The sequence below is a fragment of the Arvicola amphibius genome, chromosome 13 (genome assembly GCF_903992535.2).
Source record: "Arvicola amphibius chromosome 13, mArvAmp1.2, whole genome shotgun sequence".
NCBI lineage: Eukaryota > Metazoa > Chordata > Mammalia > Rodentia > Cricetidae > Arvicola > Arvicola amphibius.
The window spans coordinates 56,157,678-56,179,405 of record NC_052059.1 but is presented as its reverse complement, the minus strand read 5'-3'; the positions used below and the strand labels follow the sequence as shown (position 1 = coordinate 56,179,405).

Here is a 21,728-nt window from a genome sequence, read left to right as displayed (position 1 = left end):
AGGACCACAGTGCACGTTTTTGTGGTGCTAGGATTCAAATGCAAGGTCCTTCATGTTAGGCAAGTACTGACACTGAGTTAGACCCCAGGCTTTCACCCGTAGTCAAGAGCTGAAGGTGAGGAGGTAGATGTGTCAGACTACATACCCTAGGTGAGAACTGAGAGCATCCCAGGTTTTAGAGATACAAACCTCAGCCTCTGTATTCTCAGCAGCACTGAAGAAATGGAAGGCTCTGCCTAAAACACTCCTTCCCGCATCGCCAGCCTCTTCCCACCTCTACAACACTCCCCCTTCCTGTTTCTTTAAATATTAGATTTACTCAACATTTTTTATGTATGTTTTGCTTGCATGTAGTATGTGTACCACATCTGTGTGCTTGGTGCCCTGGAAGTCAGAAGAGGGCACTGGAGTTAGGGATGGCTGTGAACTACCACTGGGTGCCTGGAATCAGATGGGTCCTCTGCAGGAGAAACAGCAAACAGCACTCTAAGGGCGGAGGGAGCCCTGTCCCCAGCGCTCCTCAGCTCTCCACTCCTCCCGCAGTCCCAGCCAGTAGTGTAAGGCAAATGCCATGGCATGAAAAGGTGGGCTAGAGTTTGACTTTGAAACTCATTTATTTTATATTATGCAACAAAAAATTATATAAGCACTTAGAATTCTGGACTTCACTTAATTTTCAATGCATAATTAAAATAATCTTTATGTCACAAAAAAATTTCCTAAAGCTGCTGGGCGGTGGTGGCGCTCTCCTTTAACCCAACACTCGGGAACAGAGGCAGGACAGTCCGTTACCCAGATACTCTCTCGGGGGGAAAGGGGTGGTTAAAAAGGGGGGATTCCCTAAGCCCATTAAGTACCTTATGGTATTCGCTAATTTGTCTAAAAATTTTAGCTGGTCTCTACAGAACACAAGCTCCTCATTCCCCTACTGGCAACAATGCAAAACTCTCCCAAAAGCACTATCATGAACTTAAGAGATTACTTTCTAGCTGTTCTTGGATCAGAAGGATATTAGATAGTTCTAGAATCAAGATGTTCCCATGGCTCCTGGTTTCAGAATCTTCCAGACAGAATGAAGTTCGGATCTGCTGGGTGGAGAGGCCAACACAGTGTGGTGGGACAGAAACGATCGTGTAAGAACACAAACTGAGAAACTGGAGGAAAAGAAAGACCGACAGCAGTGAGCCCTCCTTCCACCTCCACAGCTAAAATTTCTAGTAGAAAAGTTTGAGAAGAACTTTAGTCCAGCTTGCTTCCCCATTTCTGTATTTCTGTCCAGCTTCTGTATTGGAAGTATCCACACTAGAATTCCTACAAACAGAAACAACAACAACAAAAAAAAATCAAGTAAGGACAATTAAGAGACATCAGGACACAAGGCAACATAGTAGCTAAGCATTCTACAAACACACACACAAACACACTTATCAAGATGACACTAGTAAATATAGCTGAAGAACTTAACTTTTATTCTTCCAATTTATCTAGGAAGTCAATGTTGTTTTATTTAATGATTTATTTTTTTAAACATGCAAAACTACACACTCATACCCCGTTACTCTAAATTTTATTTGTCATTCTTCAAGTCTGAAGAAAAAGTAATTTATGAAGTTCTAGAGATACCAATCTCACAGATGTAACATTTATTCAAGTCTATACTCACGAAAATTAAGAATAGCCAGTATCACACTGGCCTAAAACCTGACTAGGTTCTTGACTTAGAATACTTGCTGCACATCTGTCGGCTCACACTAAAACACAGAATTAGACTGGGGTGTATGCATCTCATAAAAAATTCTCAGGACAGATTAAAGATTAACATTAAAATTTCAACTTCATTGGTTAACCAAATTAAACTTTTAAAATGCTTATTAATTGCAAATAATTTTCTTTCAGGTTTTCAAGCACTTCAAAACAGCTAATAAGGCAATATAACCTTTGTCAAAGTAGACCAAACATACTGCACTTTTCTAACAGGCTGGGCTAGTATCTTCTGTGATTATATAAAAAGTACTGAATAAAATACGTGTTAAAAATCAGTTAAGTTCTCAAATTATAAATATAATTCTCAAAACATCCCAGGTTTCCCTAAGATTTAATTTCTTAAAAAACTTTTAAAATTTGCCTTTAATCCCATAAAACACTAAATTTTTTAAAAGAAAAGAAGATGGTGGCAGATGTTGAAGCAGGTAGGCAGATGTGTGACTTGAAGCCAGCCTGGTCTATGTAGCAAGTTCTAGGCCAGCCAAGGCTATACAGTAAAATGCTATTTCAAGAATTAATAATTTAAAAATATATATAAAAAGGGAATGGACTCAGTAGCACACAAACAGACTAGCTAATTCGGGATGTGAGATCATGGGCCAGTTCCACACTCAGTTGGAGCCAGGCTGTTGGGCCTCCCTGGCAATGCAAACGAAAAGGGAGACCGCCGCTTCCACTTGTGCCTGTGCCCTTTCTTCAGTCTCAGGTGGCATCCTACTCACTGTCACCAGTTTTCCTTGTTGGCAGCACCCCAGACGCTCTGCCCCTCGTATGTAAGGAAGCCTTTCCTGGGTGGCTTCGCTTTAACCTTCAGTGGAGTAGCTAGGTTTGAGTTGTGCTTTAGCATCTAAAAAGCAATGACAAATCCAGAAGTTGTTATAAACATTCAAGAAAAGCTACCAACAATTAGATACAGGTTACTTAAAATACTTTAAAAATCAGCAGTCTATACAGACACTGAACAGCAAAGACAATAAAAAAATGTCGCATAGAAGTTTGATGTCTGAAATCTTAAATACACGTTTCCTAAAGTCAAAGGAAACATCCGAGAGCCGTGTCAAGTCTTGCTGATGGTGTGGACGACGGGAGGACGGGGGACTCGCGCACTGGAGAAGGTGTGCAGTGGCTGTGACTGCGAATGAGCACCCGTCATGGAGCGGGAGAGGCTCGCAGGCCCTACCCTCTCAACGAGGAGGATGAGTGTCTTCAGTGGCCTAGCCACTCCTAAACACTCACTCGTGCTCCAGAAACAGCCCCAATGAAACTCATTTGAGGACACACTCACCCCCTTCTGTCTTAACATAAAGGAGAGGGGCTCAGTTGGAAGGGAAAGGACCTGCAAGAGTGGGACATGAGAAGAAGGTACTGGGTGTCTATGTGACTGTGAAGGCCAACAAGATATATTATGCACATGTATGAAAATGTTATCATTAAGCCAGGAAGTGATGGCACATCCCAGCACTCCGGAGGCAGAGGCAGGAGGAACTCTGTGAGTTCGAGACCAGCCTGGTCTACAGCATGAGTTCCAGGAGAGCCAGGACTACACAGAGAAACCCTGCTTCAAAACCAAAAAAAAAAAAAAAAAAAAAATCAAATCATGAAATCCATCATTTTATATAATTAACATAGGCTATTTAAAACATGAAAAGAAAAACTAGAAGCAGCACACTGGATGTAAGGTGTCCTTGGGACTGGGCATGCAATAAAGGGTAGAATAAGAAAAGCAAACAAGGAAACAAAGGCAAGGTTCCCTTACCTTCTCATAGAAAGAAAACCCACAACAGGAAATTGTAACCTTCTACATACACCCCCACAAAGACAGCCGTTCTGTTCATTTTATCTCCTGAGAAAGCAAGGCGTCAGGAGGGACTGGAGACAGCTTAGCAGGTACAGCAAGGACTGCTCTCAGAGAGCATTAGAGTTCGGTTCCCAGCCCCACTCTGGGCAGCTCACAATTGCTTTTAACTTGAGATCTGAGGCCTCTTCTCTCTACTCAGGCACCTGCACATCTCCCACAGAGACACACATGCATCACACACATAATTAAAAACAAAACAACTATTTAAAAAAGACAAAACTGTAACAGATCCTTTGTTGATCTTTCCCAGGTGAGTCAGTTCTACTGGCATTTAGGCATTTTCTCACAGTTCATTGTCCACACGGCTCCCCATGAGGTGGAAAAGCTCTAGAATAGTCACTGAAGGATTCACTGCACCTAAGTACTGATGCCCAACACTGTAATAACCCGGATTAGAGCCAGACTGGCCCGCAGAACCTACTAGCTGGTGATGCTATACTACAGAGTCACCTGTTTAACATCATGTGCATCAGTCTGAGAAACATGGACACACGTTATTACGACACCCTGCTGTGTGAGTATACAGAAAACAACATTCTCACTTCCAGTGGAACAACAAATAGTCAATGTGGCAACCACAGATAAAAACTAATGGAAACAACACACTGTGGAACAGAAACTTAAAGAGAAAACACCTTCTAAGAGTGAGGAACTGGTACTTGGTTCAGGAAAACCTTAAGGATTTTCTCAATACTCAAAGTTACACATTGGTTTGATGGTAAATATGACAGTTTATACGCAACTTCGGTTCTCTAATACAAATACACAATTGTGAAAATATTAGAAAACGACAGCCCGGGAACCAACCTGGAGAATGTCCTCTGGGATTGCAGTGACTTCCGGAGGAGTAGGTGTTCTGATATTTTCACAAGAAGTAATTGTAGGAGAAGGGGGATCTTCAAAATTCTCATAGCATTCATCTGAATTTAAAATGAACGGAGCACAATCTTCAACTTCCAGATCACTTGATAAACTATTTAGTTTTGATAATGGATAATTTTTATATACCTACAGGATAAAAATAAATCACTGAATTATATGGTAAGTAAATAATAATGTTGTAAATAAATCTTTACTCTATTAACTCTACTGGAGTCTATTAAAGCAGGCCCACAAATGATCCCACTTTCCTGACCGAATTCTACCAAAATCAAGAAAATTGTATATAAAGACAAAGTACTATCTTCACTATTAATACAAGCTTTTGGGGAGAACTCAACAGAACGGTGGCTGAACCCTGGATCTGGGCAGATTCCCCATCCCATCTTGGACAGCACAAAACTAACCAGTTGAGAGCTGAGGTGGAAGAGCTGGGTAGCAGCTCCTGAGTCCTAAGGAGGAAGATTAGAGCTCTAACTTCATGAAACGTTACCAAAGCCGTGAGTGCAGAATTTCAGTGCTAAGGGTAGAGCATAGAACAAAGGAGGAAGGCTAGTCTGGGCTAGATATGAAAGCCCAGCTCAGAACAGAATGTCTATATACACAGGATGGTTCCCCATCTAAGAGAGACTTAACATACGCTCAACTCATGCTAAGTCTCCAGTTAATAGACAGTGGCTAGGAATATCACAGCAACAGGGTGCCTTCCACAGGGATAGAAACACAAGTGGGCATGGTGGTGCAGGCAAGAGGTAGCAGTCAATTCTCAGTGATGAAGCAAAGTCAAGGCCCCTCCGAGCTACGTGCAGCCCATTCTCTTAAACAAAATGAAAATACACACACAACAAAAGATGTAAATGAGCGGAAAAGGGCCGACCGTGAAAAGAAACTGTCTGCAGCAGCACTGCCCAGTATTACCAGCTGCAGCTCAGGTGTACCAAGCTACAGTTCAGTGCTTGAAAATACTCTGTCTGATTACAGGCCACCATACTGAACACTAAACACGACAGAGCGTTCCCACCATCAGCACAGTACTGGCTGTCTCACCTCACCAATGAGGAAGGTTTTGATTATGTTAGATAAGGTAACACGGAAAACTGAACCAGGGAGACATTAAATTACTTAAAAATTTCTTACTCAGGGAGAACCACTTCGATCTGTTTCTACTAATTCTTTTTTATTTTTTGAGGGGGAGGAGGGATTTCAAGACAGGGTTTCTGTGTAGCTTTGGAACCTGCCCTGGAACTCACTCTGTAGACCACGTGCTCTGCCTGCCTCTGCCACCCAAGTGCTAGGATTTAAAAGCGTGTGTCACCACCACATGTGCATGTATATAATCTACCTTCAAGAACAACAAATTTCTTGTAAGCATTCTTTTTGCTTGGTCTCACCTCACTTTTAGATCACGACAGACAGCTGGCATCAGCTCTTGGCTCTGCTCACTGTATTCACACTGCTGCCTTCTCACTAAACTATTTACATTTCTGTAGGCAGCGTTCTCTCTTTTGGTTTTCGAGACAGGGTTTCTCTGTAGCTTTGGTGCCTGTGCTGGAACTAGCTCTTGTAGACCAGGCTGGCCTTGAACTCACAGAGATCCGCCTGCCTCTGCCTTCCCAGTGCTGGGATTAAAGGTGTGTGCCATCACCGCCCGGCTTCCGTACTCCTTTCTATACTGTTATGAACAGATTCTGACACAATACGCACATTCCTAAGAGCTGCACTAGTCTAGTCTGTTAGACACACTAAGTCCAGAAGTCATGACTGAGTCCTAAGGAGGAAGATGAGAGCTTTTAACTTTAGTGGAACTTTACCGAAGCTCTATTGCCCACTGTAGAAGGAATTTTCAAACCAGGAGTACAGAATTTAGGTGGCAACGGTGAATCTGTATATTCAGCATCTAGAAGACATAAAATAGAAATGAAAATTAAGTAGAAATTTGGGGCAGGGAGCAGAAACCGGAAGCTGCCGAAGTCACCACGTGCAGTAAAGCAGTAAACTCTGCTGTGGCGGGGATTCAACAAAAAAACCCGCTTAGGTAAAAGCAAGCCAGGCGGGCAGGGTTGGGAGACTGTCTTTTATGTGTATGAGTGTCTGAATGAATGAATGTTCATACTTGTGCCTGTAGAGGTCAGAAAAGGACATTGGAGCCCCCGGAATTGGAGTTACAGATCCAATAGGAATCAGACCAGGTCACTGGAAGAGCAGCTAGTGCTCTTAACTACTGAGTCATCTCTCCAGCACTAATTTCTTTTTTTTCTTTTCCTTTTTGTTTTTTCAAGACAGTGTTTTCTGTGTAACAGCCTTGGCTGTCCAGGAACTCGATCTGTAGACCAGGCTGGCCTTGAACTCACAGAGATCCATCTGCCTCAGCCTCCCAAGTGCTAGGATTAAAGGCCTGCGCCACCATCACTTGGCTTTTTTTTTTTTTAATAGTATCTTGGGAACTGGAGAGAAAGCTCAGTTGTTAGGACACTGGTTGTTCTTCAGGGAATTAAGGTTCAATCCCCAGCACCTAGATGGCACCTTACAACTAACTATCTGTAACTCCAGGCCCAGGGGAAGGATCTGACATCCTCTCCTAGCCTCTGAAGTTATCAGACATGAATGTACATGGTGCACAGATATACACCGCAGACACAATACCCATACACACTTGAATAAAAAAAAAAAAATAGTACCCTGGCAGGCAGCTCTTCTGCTATTGCCATGCCTGGTGCTCTCCTTCTGCCATACTCATGAGCTGGCTTTTTTTCTTTAAATAACTAGTATTCTTTAATACAGTCCTCTCTCCTAGAGTGGGCTGTAAGTCACCATGAGTACAAGCCAGTTACATTTTTAACTTATTTGTACTAGCAGTGCTTATTAATCACATGCCATGAAATTAGCAGACTTTTCTAAAAAGAAGTAAAACTTTGGAAAGATGATGAATACAATTTTAAACATTTGCCAGTTAGTTGAAAGAAACTCACAGATTTGCAAAAATTAAAAATTAAATGGGGGCTGTTTAGATGGTTCTATGATTAAGAGCATTGGCTGCTCTTCCAGAGGACTTCAGTTCCCCAGCACCCACATGGCAACTCATAGTCACATCTAAGTCTAGGTCCAGGGTATCTAATGTCCTCCTCTGACCTCCACAGGCACCAGGCACATATGTGGTGTGCATGCAGGCAAACTACGCATACACTCGGCATTGGAGTGCCTGCTCTTAAGCTTCAGCGCTCCAGCACTGTCTTAGCTAGGGTTCCTATTGCTGTGAGGAGACACCATGACCTCAGTCACAGTTAGATAGGAAAACATGCAACTGAGGCAGCGGCTTAGAGTTTCAGAGTTTAGTCCATTATCATCGTTGTTATGGAGAGCATGCCAGTGTGCAGGCAGACATGGTGCTGGAGAAGGAGCTGCTACATGTTGATATGCAGGCAACAGAAAGTAGACTGCCTCATTGGACAGGGCTTGAGCATATATGAGACCTTAAAGCCTGCCTCCTCGGTGGCACACGTCCTCAAACAAGACCATACCTACTCCAACAAGGCCACACCTTTAATAGTGCCACCTACTCTGGGGGCCATGGCACTATGTGGTAGTAATTCCAGTGCTAGTGGGATGGCAGGCTCATCCCTGAAGTGGATTGGCCAGTCAGCCTAGTCAAATCAAGGGATCCAGATGAAATGAGAAAACCCATCTCAAAAGCTAAGGTGGTCAACAATCAGGGAGATACTCTTAAACCTCTGGACCCACATGAACATACAACCCACACGAACACTTCCAACCAGAGTAGCTTAAACTGTGGGGAACAAAAACCTGACACATACTGCACATAATAATACTGAAAACTTACTGGGGTGGGGACAGAAGGCTCAGTAATTAAGAGCACGGGCTACTCTTGCAGAAGACCCAAGTCCAGTTCCCAGCACCCACATAATGGATCACAACTACCTGTAACTCCAATCCCAAAAGCTCCAACGCCCCCTTCTGGACTCCAAGGGTACTAGGTACAACAGATATGCGGGGCACAGACATATGTGAAGGCAATCAAACATAGATAAAAGACAGATAAAAGAAAAAAAACTATCAGAAAAATGTATTTCTCTCTCCTATAAAATCAAGTGGAATGGTACTGAATAGAGCCCAGTACCATAGATTCAAAAGATGCAGTAAGGGGATGGACAGATGGCTCAGCAGTTAAAAGCACTGTCTGCTCTTCTAGAGTATCCAGGTTCAATTTCCAGCATCCACATGGCAGCTTACAACTGTCTGTAACTCCAGTTCCAGGGATTCGACATCCTCACATAGACAAATGTGCAAATAAAAAACAAAAACAAAGCAATCTACAGATTCAATGCAATGCCCATCAAAATCCCAGCAAAATTCTTCAAAGACCTCGAAAGAACGGTACTCAACTTCATTTGGAAAAGCAAAAAACCCAGGGTAGCCAAAACAATCCTGTTCAAATAAAAGAACTTCTGGAGGCATCACAATCTCTACTTCAAACTCTACTACCGAGCTACAGTACTGGAAACAGCCTGGTGTTGGCATAAAAACAGACAGGAGGACCAATGGAACCAAATAGAGGACCCGGATATCAATCCACACATTTTCGAACACCTGATCTTTGATGAAGAAGCAAAAAATATCAAATGGAAAAAAGAAAGCATATTTAACAAGTGGTGCTGGCATAACTGGATATCAACATGTAGAAAAATAAAAACAGATCCATATCTATCACCATGCACGAAATTCAAGTCCAAATGGATCAAAGACCTCAACATAAAGCCAGCCAAACTGAACCTTATAGAAGAGAAAGTGGGAAGTACACTTGACATATTGGCACAGGGAACCACTTCCTAAATATAACCCCAGCAGCACAGACACTGAGAGAAACAATTAGTAAATGGGACCTCCTGAAACGGAAAAGCTCTGTAAAGCAAAGGACATGGTCAACAAGACAAAACAACAGCCTACAGAATGGGAAATGATCTTCACTAAACTAAGGTCTGATCTCCAAAATATACAACGAACTCAAGAAATTGGACACCAAAAGATCACATAATCTAATTTAAAAATGGAGTACAGACCTAAACAGAGAACTCTCAACAGAGGAATCTAAAATGGCTGAAAGACACTCAAGGAAATGTTCAACATCCTTAGTCATCAGAGAAATGCAAATCAAAACAACTCTGAGATTCCATCTTACACCTGTAAGAATGGCCAAGATCAAAAACACTGATGACAACTTATGCTGGAGAGGTTGTGGGGAAAAGGGAACACTTCTGCATTGCTGGTGGGAATGCAAGCTGGTACAGCCCCTTTGGATGTCAGTGTGGCGATTTCTCAGAAAATTAGGAAACAACCTTCCTCAAGACCCAGTAATACCACTTTTGGGTATATATCCAAAGGATGTTCAATCATGCCACAAGGACATGTGCTCAACTATGTTCACAGCAGCTTTGTTTGTCATAGCCAGAACCTGGAAACAACCTAAATGTCCCTCGATCGAAGAATGGATAAAGAAAATGTGGTACATTTATACAATGGAGTACCACACTGCAGAAAAAATAATAATTTTGCAGGAAAATGGATGGAACTAGAAAACATTATTTTGAGTGAGGTAACCCAGACACAGAAAGACAATTATCACATGTACTCACTCATAGGTGGTTTTTAAACATAAAGCAAAGAAAGCCAGCCTACAAACCACAATCCCAGAGAACTTAGACAACAATGAGGACATTAAGAGAGATTTACATAGATCTAATCTACATGGGAAGTAGAAAGCAGAAAAAGACAAGATCTCCTGAGTAAATTGGGAGCATGGGGACTTTGGGGGAGGATTGAAGCGGGGAAGGGAGAGGCAGGGAGGAGAGCAGAGAAAAATGTAGAGCTCAATAAATATCAATTAAAAAAAAAAAAAGAAAAAACCCCACCCAAACAAACAAAAAAGATGCAGTAAACTACCTAAGGTTAGTAATCTAAAAATAGAGAATCGTGTGTCCACAGTTAACCAGGAAAGAGTACAAAGGAGAACTTAATTTTTAAACTCACCAGTCTTTCCCAGGTGCTGGCTTATAGAACGAGGAATGGCAAAAGAACTCTCAGTGGTCACAGGCCCTGTCCCCATGGCCTCTCCACTGGCCGTGCTCAGAGAGGAACTGTAAAGTCACAAGAGTTAAACTTCATCTTATTATACTTTAGTTTGGGTCGTTTGTTTTTGGTTTATAAAATAAAGACCAATGAAAGAAATTAAAATAATTTAGAAATGCATTTGATATACACAACTTTAAATATTTAAAGTAGTATACATATTTGTTTTAAATAATCAAATATATAAAGCAAGATGTGGAGGCACATAAACGCAATCCTGGCACTTGAGAGGCAACAGGTGATTCCCTGCTTGATCGCCCTGAATCAGAAATCTGTGAATATTACCCACCATACACAGTAAGTTAGCATTAATAAGCTAGTGTGGCAGGATTTTTTTTAAATTAGTCTATCTGGTAGAAAGCAAAATTATTGAAGCCCAATAACAAGTTGGGTGGAAGGAGGTTAGAGAGATGGCTCAGTGGTTAAGAGCACTGGCTGCTGTTCCGAAGAACAGTCCTAGGTGCTCTGACACCCTTTTTCGCCAGGCATGAACAAGGTGCATGCATAGACACACATTCAGATAAAAGACACAAACATACAAAAAACTTAAACTAAAAACACACAAACAAAATTAAACTGTCATTATTTTAGAGTAAAAAGACTAAATCTGTCATTTTATTAAGGTTGACTTGCTCTAGCTGGGCAGAGGTGGTGCACAACTTTAATCCTAGCACTCTGGAGGCAGAGGCAGGTGGATCTCTGTAAGTTTGAGGCCAGCCTGGTCTACAAATTAAGTTCTAGGACAGCCAGAGCTACTCAGAGAAACACTGTGTGTGTGTATGGGGGATTGACTTGACCAATTACACAAATACACAGGAGAGAATACTGCAAGCTGTGCAGATCCTATCACTCCTTGGGAAATTATTAGCATACACTTCATTGATGAAATTACTGATTCAAGATTTAAAATATGAAACAGCTGAAATCTTTCTAAAAGTGGGCTGGAGAGACGGCTCAGTGTTTCCTGCCCTTCCAGAAGACCCCAGTTCAGTTCCTAGGCAGACACCTGGGATCAGGAACAGCTCATGTTACCCTAGTTACAAAGGCTAAGATTTAGAAAAAAAAGAAGTGATGGCAGACATACACCTTTACTCTCAGCACTCAGAACACAGGGGCAGGGAGTCTTTGTGAATTTCAGGCCTTCCAAGATTACACAGAGAGGCCCTGATTCAAAAGAACAAAATCAACAACAAAAACTCAACCAAACACAAAACCCCAAGTTTTGCTGGCATGGAAGTCAGGAAAGCGGGGCACATTATTTTACTACTGGAGGGAGTTTAAACCACTGTTGGGCATGCACTACAGAGATACGTGGTGCTCAACTACATCCACTGTTGCTTTATTCATGGCAGCCAGAAAAGGGGAGAAGCTTGCATGGTCATCGACTGACAACAGATAATGAAAATGCAGCACATTTACACAATGGAACATTATTCAGCTGATAAGAAAAATGAAATCATGATATTGCAGGTAAATGGATGGAGTGGTAAACAATCTTCTCTTGAATGTAGAATTGGTACAGTATTGGTATGTGTGTGATATTGGACTCCCCTCTGTATGCTGTCAATGTCATTGGTTAATCAATAAAGAAACTGGCTTGGCCTGATAGCGTAGGGTAGAGCGAGGTAGGGAAAACTAAACTGAATGCTGGGAGAAAGAAAGGCAGAGTGAGAGAGAAGCCACGGAGCCACTGCCAGGGACAGACATGCTGAAATTCTGCCGGTATGCCACAGCCTTGTGGCGATACACAGATTAATGGAAATGGGTTAAATTAAGATACAACAGTTAGCCAGCAATACAGCAAGCAGCGATTTAATTAATACAGTTTCTGTGTGATTATTTTGGGAGCCCAAGCAACTGGGAAATGAATAAGCAGACTCCTATGACATGTGTCTGTGCGTGTGCGTGTGCTTGCGTGTGTGTGCGTGCATGTGCGTGGTGCACAGAGATGGTGGCTGTATAACGAAGTATGAAGGATTAAGTAGGGTGGGGGATGAGGACAGGACAAAGGCACAACTAACACTAAAAATCTTTGAAAACGTCATGAAGACCCACTACTGTAAATGCTTCTTACAACATATGAAAGGTTTCAATGGAGTTACCCTATAACCAGGAATAATGGTGCCATCCCCGAGATATCACAGATTAAAAAACCCAGCAATGGGCTGGAGAGATGGCTCAGAAGTTAAGAGCAGTGACTGCTCTTCCAGAGGTCCTGAGTTCAATTCCCAACAACTACATAGTGGCTCAAACCATCTATAAGGAGATCTGGTGCCCTCTTCTGGTGTGCAGGCAGAACACTGTAAACATAATAAATAAATTAAAAAAAAAAAAAATCCCAGTGCCTGGAATGGGCTACCCTTCGGAGTTATTTGTTGGTGAGGTCCCATAGACTCCCACATATTATAGATGACATATGTCCACTGGAATTTCAGAAATAAAACCACGCCTAACACCTAACACTACTATTGGGGACAAGAACCCATGGCTAGACAGGTCTCAAGAAAGAAACTACTATTAATTCTGATACATGGACATAGTATTAAACTGAAGCATAGTGTACCCACCTACCCAACACTTTCTTTTGTAACACAAGCTCTATGTAGCTCTGCTCGTCCCGGAGCTTACTATGTAGACCAGTGATGTGGGATTCCCCTCTGTATGCTGTGAATACCATTGGTTAATAAAGAAGCTGCTTTGGGGCCATTGCAGCGCAGAATAGGGCAAGACAGGAATTCCAAGCAGATGGAGGAGGAGAAAAATGTCGGAGTCAGAGAGAAGCCAAGTAGCTGCCGCAGAAGACCAACACCGGACACTTACTGGTAGGCCACAACTACATGGTGATACAGATTAATAGAAATGGGTTAATTTAAGATATAAGAGCTAGCCAATAAGAAGCACGAGCTAATAGGCTAAATGGTGTTGTAATAATACAGTTTCTGTGTGATTATTTCAGGTCTGGGCGGCCCTCCGACTACAGACTAGGCTGGCCTCAAACTCAGAGATATGCCTCCTGAGTGCTGGGATTAAAGGTATGCACCACCATGGTCAGCCTGATTACTGTATCTCTCTGAATCTTTATCAAGCCAGCTTCATTTCTTGTTGTTTTTGTTTTGTTTGAGACAGGCTCTCTCTACAAAACCCCAGCTGTCCTGGAAATCTCACTACAGAGACCAGGACGGCCTTGAACTCTTGACAGAACAGCCTACCTCTGCCTCCTGAGTGCTAGAAGTAAAGGTGTGTGCCACCACGTCCATCCATCTGGGAGAAGCTTCTTTTTGCAGATGACTATTACACAGAGATTTACTACAGTCAACATGGGGAGGGCAAAAGACAACAAAGTGCTCAGCCCTAACTGGGTCTTGGGAGAAGAGGTGAAGATTAAAAGAGCCAGAGGCAGTAGATGACAATAGGCAATTATTTGCACATATGAACTCACAACCATTGTGACAGAATACCTAAGGTTAAATCATACAAACTCCCAACATGGAGGAGAAAGGAAGTCACAAAGTCTCACCCTTAGCAGAGGAGCTATAGGCAACTGTTATCTGCTGTTTTCTTAAAGGCAGACTAGACTATGCTCTAGCAGTAAAGGGGCAACACAAATCAGACTCCATGGGTTATTAAAACAAAACAAAACAAACAAACAAGCAAACAAAGACATGAATTGGAGGAGCTTAGGTATTAAAATAAAAAACACTGTATAAAGTTTCCAAAGAATTAACAAAAATATTTTCAAGGAGCTGGAGGATCAGCAGTTAACATCACATATGGCTCCAGGACCAGAGTTTGGTTCCCAGCATCTACACCAGACAGCTTACAAGGTTGTACACCTCCAGTTCCAAGGGGGATCCAATGCCTGTGCTTCTGAGAGCACCTGCACATGAGCTCACCAGCATATACTCACACATGTAATTAACAACCACAAAATAAATCTTTAAAAAATTTCCAAGTTGTTTACCTTTTAATGTTCTTCCTATTTTTAAGTCCCATTGTATAATCTTCATTTAAACACACAGTGTGTTCGGATATACCAAAGGTTTCTAATTTAGGAGTTACACACTCAAAATCATCCATCTTTAGAGCACACCTGGGAGTCTTTAGCACTGTGATGTAAGAGTCTTTGGCAGGAGGGGTTTCAGACATGCATTCTTCTTCAAGGCTCTCAGTAGTCTGCGGAGGATTTGGTGGGACTTGGGAGACCATGTACCGCTCAAGTCCAAAATCTGAAAGCTGTGGGCTGCACAGTAGGGGCTTTTCAGCAACAGAACTGCTGGGAGCACACGGTTCTGACTGCTCACCCTCCACTCCAGGTTTCTGAACGTCTTCACACACACCCAGCTCCCAGGTCGGGTCACTGACCGTGAGCTCACACACTGGGAGGAAAAGCCAAAGACGTAATTTCTGGTCAAACACCAAGACAGAAAATCTCTTGCTCATTAAAACAACACAGTGTAGCCAGCCCACCCCAAATACTCTGTGTCAGTCAACTGTCTCTTCTGCAAGTCTGGTATGTACATCTTACCTACTTGTGTTCCATCTACACAATTTAGAGAAATGAAACCGCTTTGAAAAAACCAACGCCCACTAAAAAAAAATCCAATTTCTCATTACTCAATATGATTTATTAATCAGACTTAAGTTTTCTGAAAGTATTATTAGTATGGAATTCATGTATAAGCAACTTTATTGTAGATTTAATACAAACTGTAACAATATGATTTTAGACTTTTAGTTTTGTAAAAATTTTCAATTACATTTTGTTTATTTTATGTGTGCCACAGGGTACATGGGGGTCCTGGAAACCAAACGCAGGTTGTCAGGTTAGGTGACAAGTGCCTTTACCCAGAGCCGTTTTGCCAGCCATAGACTTAACTTTTGAGTACCCAAGTACAAAAGAAAAGGAGTATTTGAATCTATGATTATTTTAGGAGGAAAGCAAACTATATTATATATTTTCTAACTTCCAAAGTAAACTGAATTCTAGTACATGTTGATTAACATACCACACATATATACTTGCTGGATTTCATTAATACTTTCCTCACATATAAAGATCATCTTCATAAAAGACCAAGATACTGAAGCATAGTAAAGCCAGCCCTGAGAGATAATGAGCAGAATGGCAGCAGCAGCATTAACACTGGGCAACAAACACCAGCTGGCCTCCAAAGGGCTGCAAAATGCTCAGCTCTAACTGGTCTTTATGAGACCTCATGAAGTAGATACATTAAATACCCCCACCTTACATTGAGGAGCAAGGTCAGTTATTAGACCCCGAGTAATGACAACTTTTCAGCTGGTGACCCTTCTCTCCCCGGTTCCTAGGTTACAGGCATGAGCCACCATGGTACAGTAACCAGCGCAACTAAAATACTATTTTATTAATTTCTGTAGCCCAAGCACCTTGTTCTGCTGAGAAGGAATCTGAATAGAAGAGAAACAAGATAGTACCCAGTGGTTCTCCAGCTACTTATTGGTGGAGCTAACCAGGCTCACCTTTTCATTTTCAACAGCTCAAAGACACTTTCATCCAGCACCATGGAAAGGAGAGCAAGGGAAGTTTTATTTCTTGCTGCAAGTCTTACTACTATGTAGCCCAGGCTAGCCCGAAGCTTGCTAGTTAGTGTCCAATAGGTCCTTCAAATTCAAGATCCACAAGGACTACTTCACAGTGTGCCACTGACTAGCACAGAGTGCTGAATGCTCACCGAACAACCCGGCAGACAGAACTACGGCCCCAGTCAAGCCTTTTGTTGTCTTACTCATTCTGCCTTCTTCTGTACCGAGATGCTAAGAAATCAAAGTCAGTCAAACCTGAATCTTCCTTGTCACGTGTCTGGTAGCCATACTTCTGGAAAAACTCTCTTAGTTTCATGATGTCTGTTGAATTTTTTTTCATCAGTACTTTTGTTGCCTTTATGAATCTTGTGCTATCTTGACTTTCCAATCTTGCTTTATTGAGATGAGTGGTAACATCATCCTTATAGGGAGAAAGCAAATATAATACGTATGGTCTAATCTACTGTGTAATGGCTATCATTATGTTTAAAGTTTAGACTTATTATGCTCAAGAGCCCAAAAAACAAAATAGCTTCTAGCAATAAGCCCCTAGATTGTACAAGCTATCCCCTAATTGCCCACTTCCCTCCTTCCCCAGACATTGACGACTAATCTTAAAATTGAATGAGCTTGTAAAATTTACTTTTCCTGCAAGAAGTCACAAGACTAACTGCCATTTCTGCTTTTGTAATCAAGCTTGCTTACTCTGCTCAAAAAGATGACTAGACTATTGCAAGACATACATGTTAAAATAGGCCCCTACCTACATACACGCAGAATACTTGTAATCCTTGGCTTTTGCCTTGATAAGCCCTGGGTTGTTAGGGCTAAATGCTGTAGCTTGGGAGCGCTCTCGGGGACTATTCTGGTCCCAAGCAGTCAGGTGTGCCAGTAAATAAAAAGTCTCTTATTAAAATCTTAGGTGCTGCCTGACTGGTGGATCTCTGAGAGACCCAGACTCATAACAACTTAAGCTACAGAAAATCACCCACCATGAAAAATGATAAATAAATAGTACCTTTAGAGTCTGAACTTCTGAGAGAAGGTCATATAAAACTCTCATTGGAGAATCCTCAAAGTCTTCAAGGAAGGAAGGGAAAAAGTTCAATAAGGATGACGAAAACAGAAAAGTTAGTATAGTTCCCCAGACATAAAAATCCTGCTGGGTGTGATGCCTTTTAATCCCAGCAGTTGGAAGGCAGAAGCTGGCAGATCTCTGAGTTCCAGGACAGTCGGAGCTACAGAGAAACCCTGTCTTAACAAACTAACAGCAAAAACAAAATAAACAAACAAATAACCTTCAATGAACAACAACATGCACAAAGTACATAAATCTCCAGACATAGCAGGCCAGGTCTTTGATTCACAACGGAGGCAAAAGCAGATGGATCTATTTGAGTTCAAGGCCAGATCCCAGGTTCTCATCAACACAGCAAGGGCTCCACAGTGAGTTCTTATCTCACAGATAAATGTCCTACAAACACAGAAACACAAAATATAGCAAATGACACAATGGAGTAATGGAGTACCTGCCGAACAACGTGGATGATGAGCGTGGGGAATGATGCTAAAGGTCTATATCCTCTAGGTTCTTTTTACAGGAAAGGTCCCGAATGGGCAAGTCCACTCACACAGAAAGACATAAGGTTGTCTAAAGCCAGCGTGATGGCGCTGATAGGACTGGGGGAACAACTGTTTGCTGGCATGACAGCTATTTTCCTTCTTCCTTCCTTTTTTTTTAACGAATCGATCTGGGTTTACTAAGAGACACCTGTAAAGACAGGAGCACGCTAAACCTTCTGTACCGAGAGTCCCACAACTGACTATACTAAGAACCAGTGGAAAGCATTCTGAAGAGTTCTGCTGTATGTAAATTATCTGAAAGAGAATTTGGAAGTCCATTTAGTGATCCAACACTATAGTCACTGTGTTGGTTAGGGTTTCTATTGCTGCAAGGAACACCATGACCAAAAGCAACTTGGGGGAGGAAAGGGTTTATTTGCCTAACACTTCCACATCACAACCCATCAGTGAAGGAAGTCAGAACAGGAGCTCAAACAGGGTAGGAACCTGGAGGCAGGGGCAGATGCAGAGGCCATGGAGGAGTGCTGCTTACTGGCTTACTCAGCCTGCTTCTACAGAACCATGACCACCAACCCAGGATAACCTATCTACAATGAGCTGGGCCCTCCCACATCACAAGCACTAAGTAAAAGCCCTCTAGGCTTGCCTACAGCCCTGTCTTAGGGAGGCATTTTTCAACTTGGATTCCCTCCTCTCAGAGGACTCTAGCCTGTGTCAAGCTGACAGAAAATTAGCCTGAACAGTTATAAAAAGTGAAACTGCAGGACAACTATCTTCTGTGTATTTTTTATGTAATAATTAAAGAATTATTACAACTTTTCATGCTAAAAAAACAAATGAAGTTTGTGCAGAGATAATGTTTTGGTAAGAATACTGACCAGCAAACACTTTGTGAAAAGCAATTTTTATAGAGTCGAAAATACTAATGCACTTTAATCTATTATGCTGCATTCACTCAAAAACATCAACAAATAAAGCACATTTTAATCCCCTAAAATAAAAATGGCAGAAATGCTGCTAAAACAGTAAGTTATGTCTCTTGTGAGTTAAACAGAAAACATGTATACTCTTTCTACTGTTCTCTATCTTCAAGTTCCTACAGTGCATATTGATTTTAGAGTCACAAAAACATTTCCAAATGGAGAGTTTGCCAGAACTAATAGGAATCTGTGTCTACAGGGTGTAATATTATTTAAGACATTACAATTGTGTCATTTTAAGGAAACAATCTCAAAATTCGAACCCCTGTTGCAACATTTTTTTTTATTTTTTTATTTTTATATTTTGGTTTTTCTGTAGCTTTGGAGCCTGTCCTGGAACTAGCTCTTGTAGACCAAGCTGGTCTCGAACTCACAAAGATCCGCCTGCCTTTGCCTCCCGAGTGCTGGGATTAAAGGCGTCTGCCACCATCGCCCGGGTTGCAACGATGTTTTTTAAAGACAAGTTCTTACAATGGACGGTCTGGAGCTCCCTATGGGGCGGGCCCAGGCTGGCCTGGAACTCCCCAAGCATTTGGGAGGCAAAGGCAGAGCGAGTTCCAGGACAGGCTCCAAAGCTACAGGGAAACCCTGTCTCGAAAAACAAAGCAAAACAATGGCGTTGAACTTTATTTATTAAAAAAAAAAATACAGCAGTACTGAGTATTTGTACTGGAAATACAATATTACTGGAGTAACTGCAGATGTTAGTTAGCTTCAACGCACACACAGGAGAACTGCGCTTAGTGCGTTTCCGAAAAGACGAAGGTGGAGCTGTTGGCTAGCACCTAACACACCCAGAACTCCTGGCTAGCAGTAAGCCTGGGCGACACCGGCGAAGCACAGCTCGCCTTCGTCCACCCTGGCGGGGGCCGCCGCCCACTGACAACCGCGCCCGCCCGGCCGCCCGCGCCCTCACCGCTGTCCTCGCCGTCCAGCGCCCGCGTCAGCTGGGCCGTCTCGCCGTCCAGCACGGCGGCCAGACCCCGCAGCTTAGAGTGGAAACTCTGGATAGGGTTCATGCTGCGGGACGCTGAGCCGACCACCGACCTCCTCGCTCACCCTCCAACCCGCCGCTCATTTGAATCCTACCGCCCGGAACCAGGCGCCCACTCCGCGCAGGCGCAGAAGACTCTCGCGAGAGCGGAGATCTCGCACCGGGGCCCCAGGACTCCCAGGACGAAACTCGCGCGTGCGTCCTCGCTTCGGTCAGTGTCTGAGAACTCGGAGGTGAGAGCGTCTAAGTAAGTTCGAGGGCCAGGCAGGTTCTTTGGGGGGGGGGGGGGCATCGTCCCCGGCAGTGTGGCCGGCACCGGTGTCCCACTTCCGGTGAGGGTCTGAGCGTGCCCTGGCATCGGCCGGGTCCCCTGTCCGCCACTTCCGGTGAGGGGCAGAGCGTGCCCTGGCATCGGCCGGGTCCCCTGTCCGCCACTTCCGGTGAGGGGCAGAGCGTGCCCTGGCATCGTCCCCGTGGGCGCGGGACGTGGGAGGCAGCGCGGCACGCTCGCTGCTCGTTTCCCGGCTCCGGAGCTCAGCGACCCCGGCTTCCGTGTCCTTTCCTCAGGAGGCGCCATGTTCCTCACCGCCGCCCTCCTCCGCGGCCGCATTCCGGGACGGCAGTGGATCGGGAAGCACCGGCGGCCACGGAACGTGTCTTCCCAGATGAAGGCGAACATGCTGCGTCGCCTGGAGGTGGAGGCCGAGAACCACTACTGGCTAAGCATGCCCTACATGACGGCGGAGCAGGAGTACGGTCACGCCGCGCAGCGCCGGGCGCAGGCGTTCGAAGCCATCAAGGCGGCCGCCACTTCCAGATTCCCCGCGCACAGATACGTCGCCGACCAGCTAGGCCATCTCAACGTCACCAAGAAATGGTCCTGACCTGGAGTCATCACCTTTGCGCTTATGGAGACGAGACTGTTGTGTACTTTCCGGGCCCCGGAGCTGAAGGAAAATGTAATTTATGTAACCTTCGACCAGAATATTATTAAAGCAAACATGATTAATAGTTGTTTCCTCTAGGATATTTGGGACTCTCCCTAAGCACTGGCTCACGCCTGTGACCCTCACACTCAGGAGGAAGAGGGAGAGAAATCTCTGCTGGTGTGCTCAGACCCAGCCTCAGAAAGCCAAGGAAAGAATATTTCGGGCTCTAACCTTGCTACCTGTGCGTAATTTCTGATCGATTGTCAGTTGTGACTTGTTTCCTGACCTCAAATTTGCGGTAGCCTTGCCTGTCTCCAGGTGCTGAAATGAAAGACATTGGCTCCCTGCCCTACTGAGAAATGTGGGATTTTATTCGTTTATTTTGGAGCTAGGTCTCCCTGTGTATTGAACTCATGAGATCCGCTGGCCTCTGCCTCCTAATGCTGGGATTAGCGGCGCCCCTTCGCACCTTGAGCCTTTTTTTTTTTTTTTTTTAAATGCTGTTATAAAACTCACCTGACGAGTCTAATCTGAGACACTTGTCTAGGACTTTGTTGTACGAGTTTTCTTAGCTTCTGTCTAGAGCAGCACCTATGTGTGAGGAGCAGCTCCGTGGGTGGGGGATGGGATATGTTGGATGGCCATGTCACAGGAGTCACCTAAGACTATGAAAAAACATTTACGATTCATAACAGTTGCAAGATTACAGCTATAAACGTGCAATGACAACATTTTCTCGTTGGGCGTCACCACACCATGAGGAACTGGATTAAAGCGTCCCAGCCTTAGCTAGGCTGAGGACCACTGGTCTAGAGTGTTTACTCCCCAGCACAGTAAACTGGGTATGGTGGAGCATATCTGGACTCCTAGCATTCTGGAGGTGGAGGCAGTTCAGAAGGACAAGGTCATAGCCCACTGTGGAGAAAGGTTGAGGCAAGCCTCAGATACGTGAGACCGTTTCGCAAAAGAAAGGATTTTCTTCCAGGATTGAGCACCATGAGTGGACGTGTGAAGTGAAAAAACGTTTATTAAGTCAG

General features: G+C 43.5%; 2 protein-coding genes across 3 annotated transcripts; one reads left to right on the top strand and one right to left on the bottom strand.

Annotated features, from left to right (window-relative positions):
* Positions 1 to 544: 544 nt before the first annotated feature.
* Positions 545 to 20,112, bottom strand: Ska3 (spindle and kinetochore associated complex subunit 3). The gene is made up of 9 exons (XM_038310078.1): positions 19,685 to 20,112; positions 17,223 to 17,284; positions 16,460 to 16,625; positions 14,604 to 15,018; positions 10,544 to 10,650; positions 6,313 to 6,398; positions 4,430 to 4,630; positions 2,487 to 2,611; positions 545 to 1,311 (listed from the first exon to the last, which is right to left on the bottom strand). Exons 1-8 carry the CDS (start codon positions 19,785 to 19,787, stop codon positions 2,489 to 2,491), a joined length of 1,263 nt encoding a protein of 420 aa, XP_038166006.1. The 5' UTR covers positions 19,788 to 20,112; the 3' UTR covers positions 545 to 1,311; positions 2,487 to 2,488.
* Mrpl57 (mitochondrial ribosomal protein L57) lies at positions 19,891 to 20,773 on the top strand. Of its 2 annotated transcripts, none has more exons than XM_038310083.2 (2): positions 19,891 to 20,009; positions 20,330 to 20,773. In XM_038310083.2, exon 2 carries the CDS (start codon positions 20,338 to 20,340, stop codon positions 20,644 to 20,646), a length of 309 nt encoding a protein of 102 aa, XP_038166011.1. In that variant the 5' UTR covers positions 19,891 to 20,009; positions 20,330 to 20,337; the 3' UTR covers positions 20,647 to 20,773. The 2 variants fall into 2 exon arrangements, with proteins under 2 accessions (XP_038166011.1, XP_038166012.1); XM_038310084.2 differs by having other exon boundaries at positions 19,904 to 19,995.
* Positions 20,774 to 21,728: the final 955 nt, after the last annotated feature.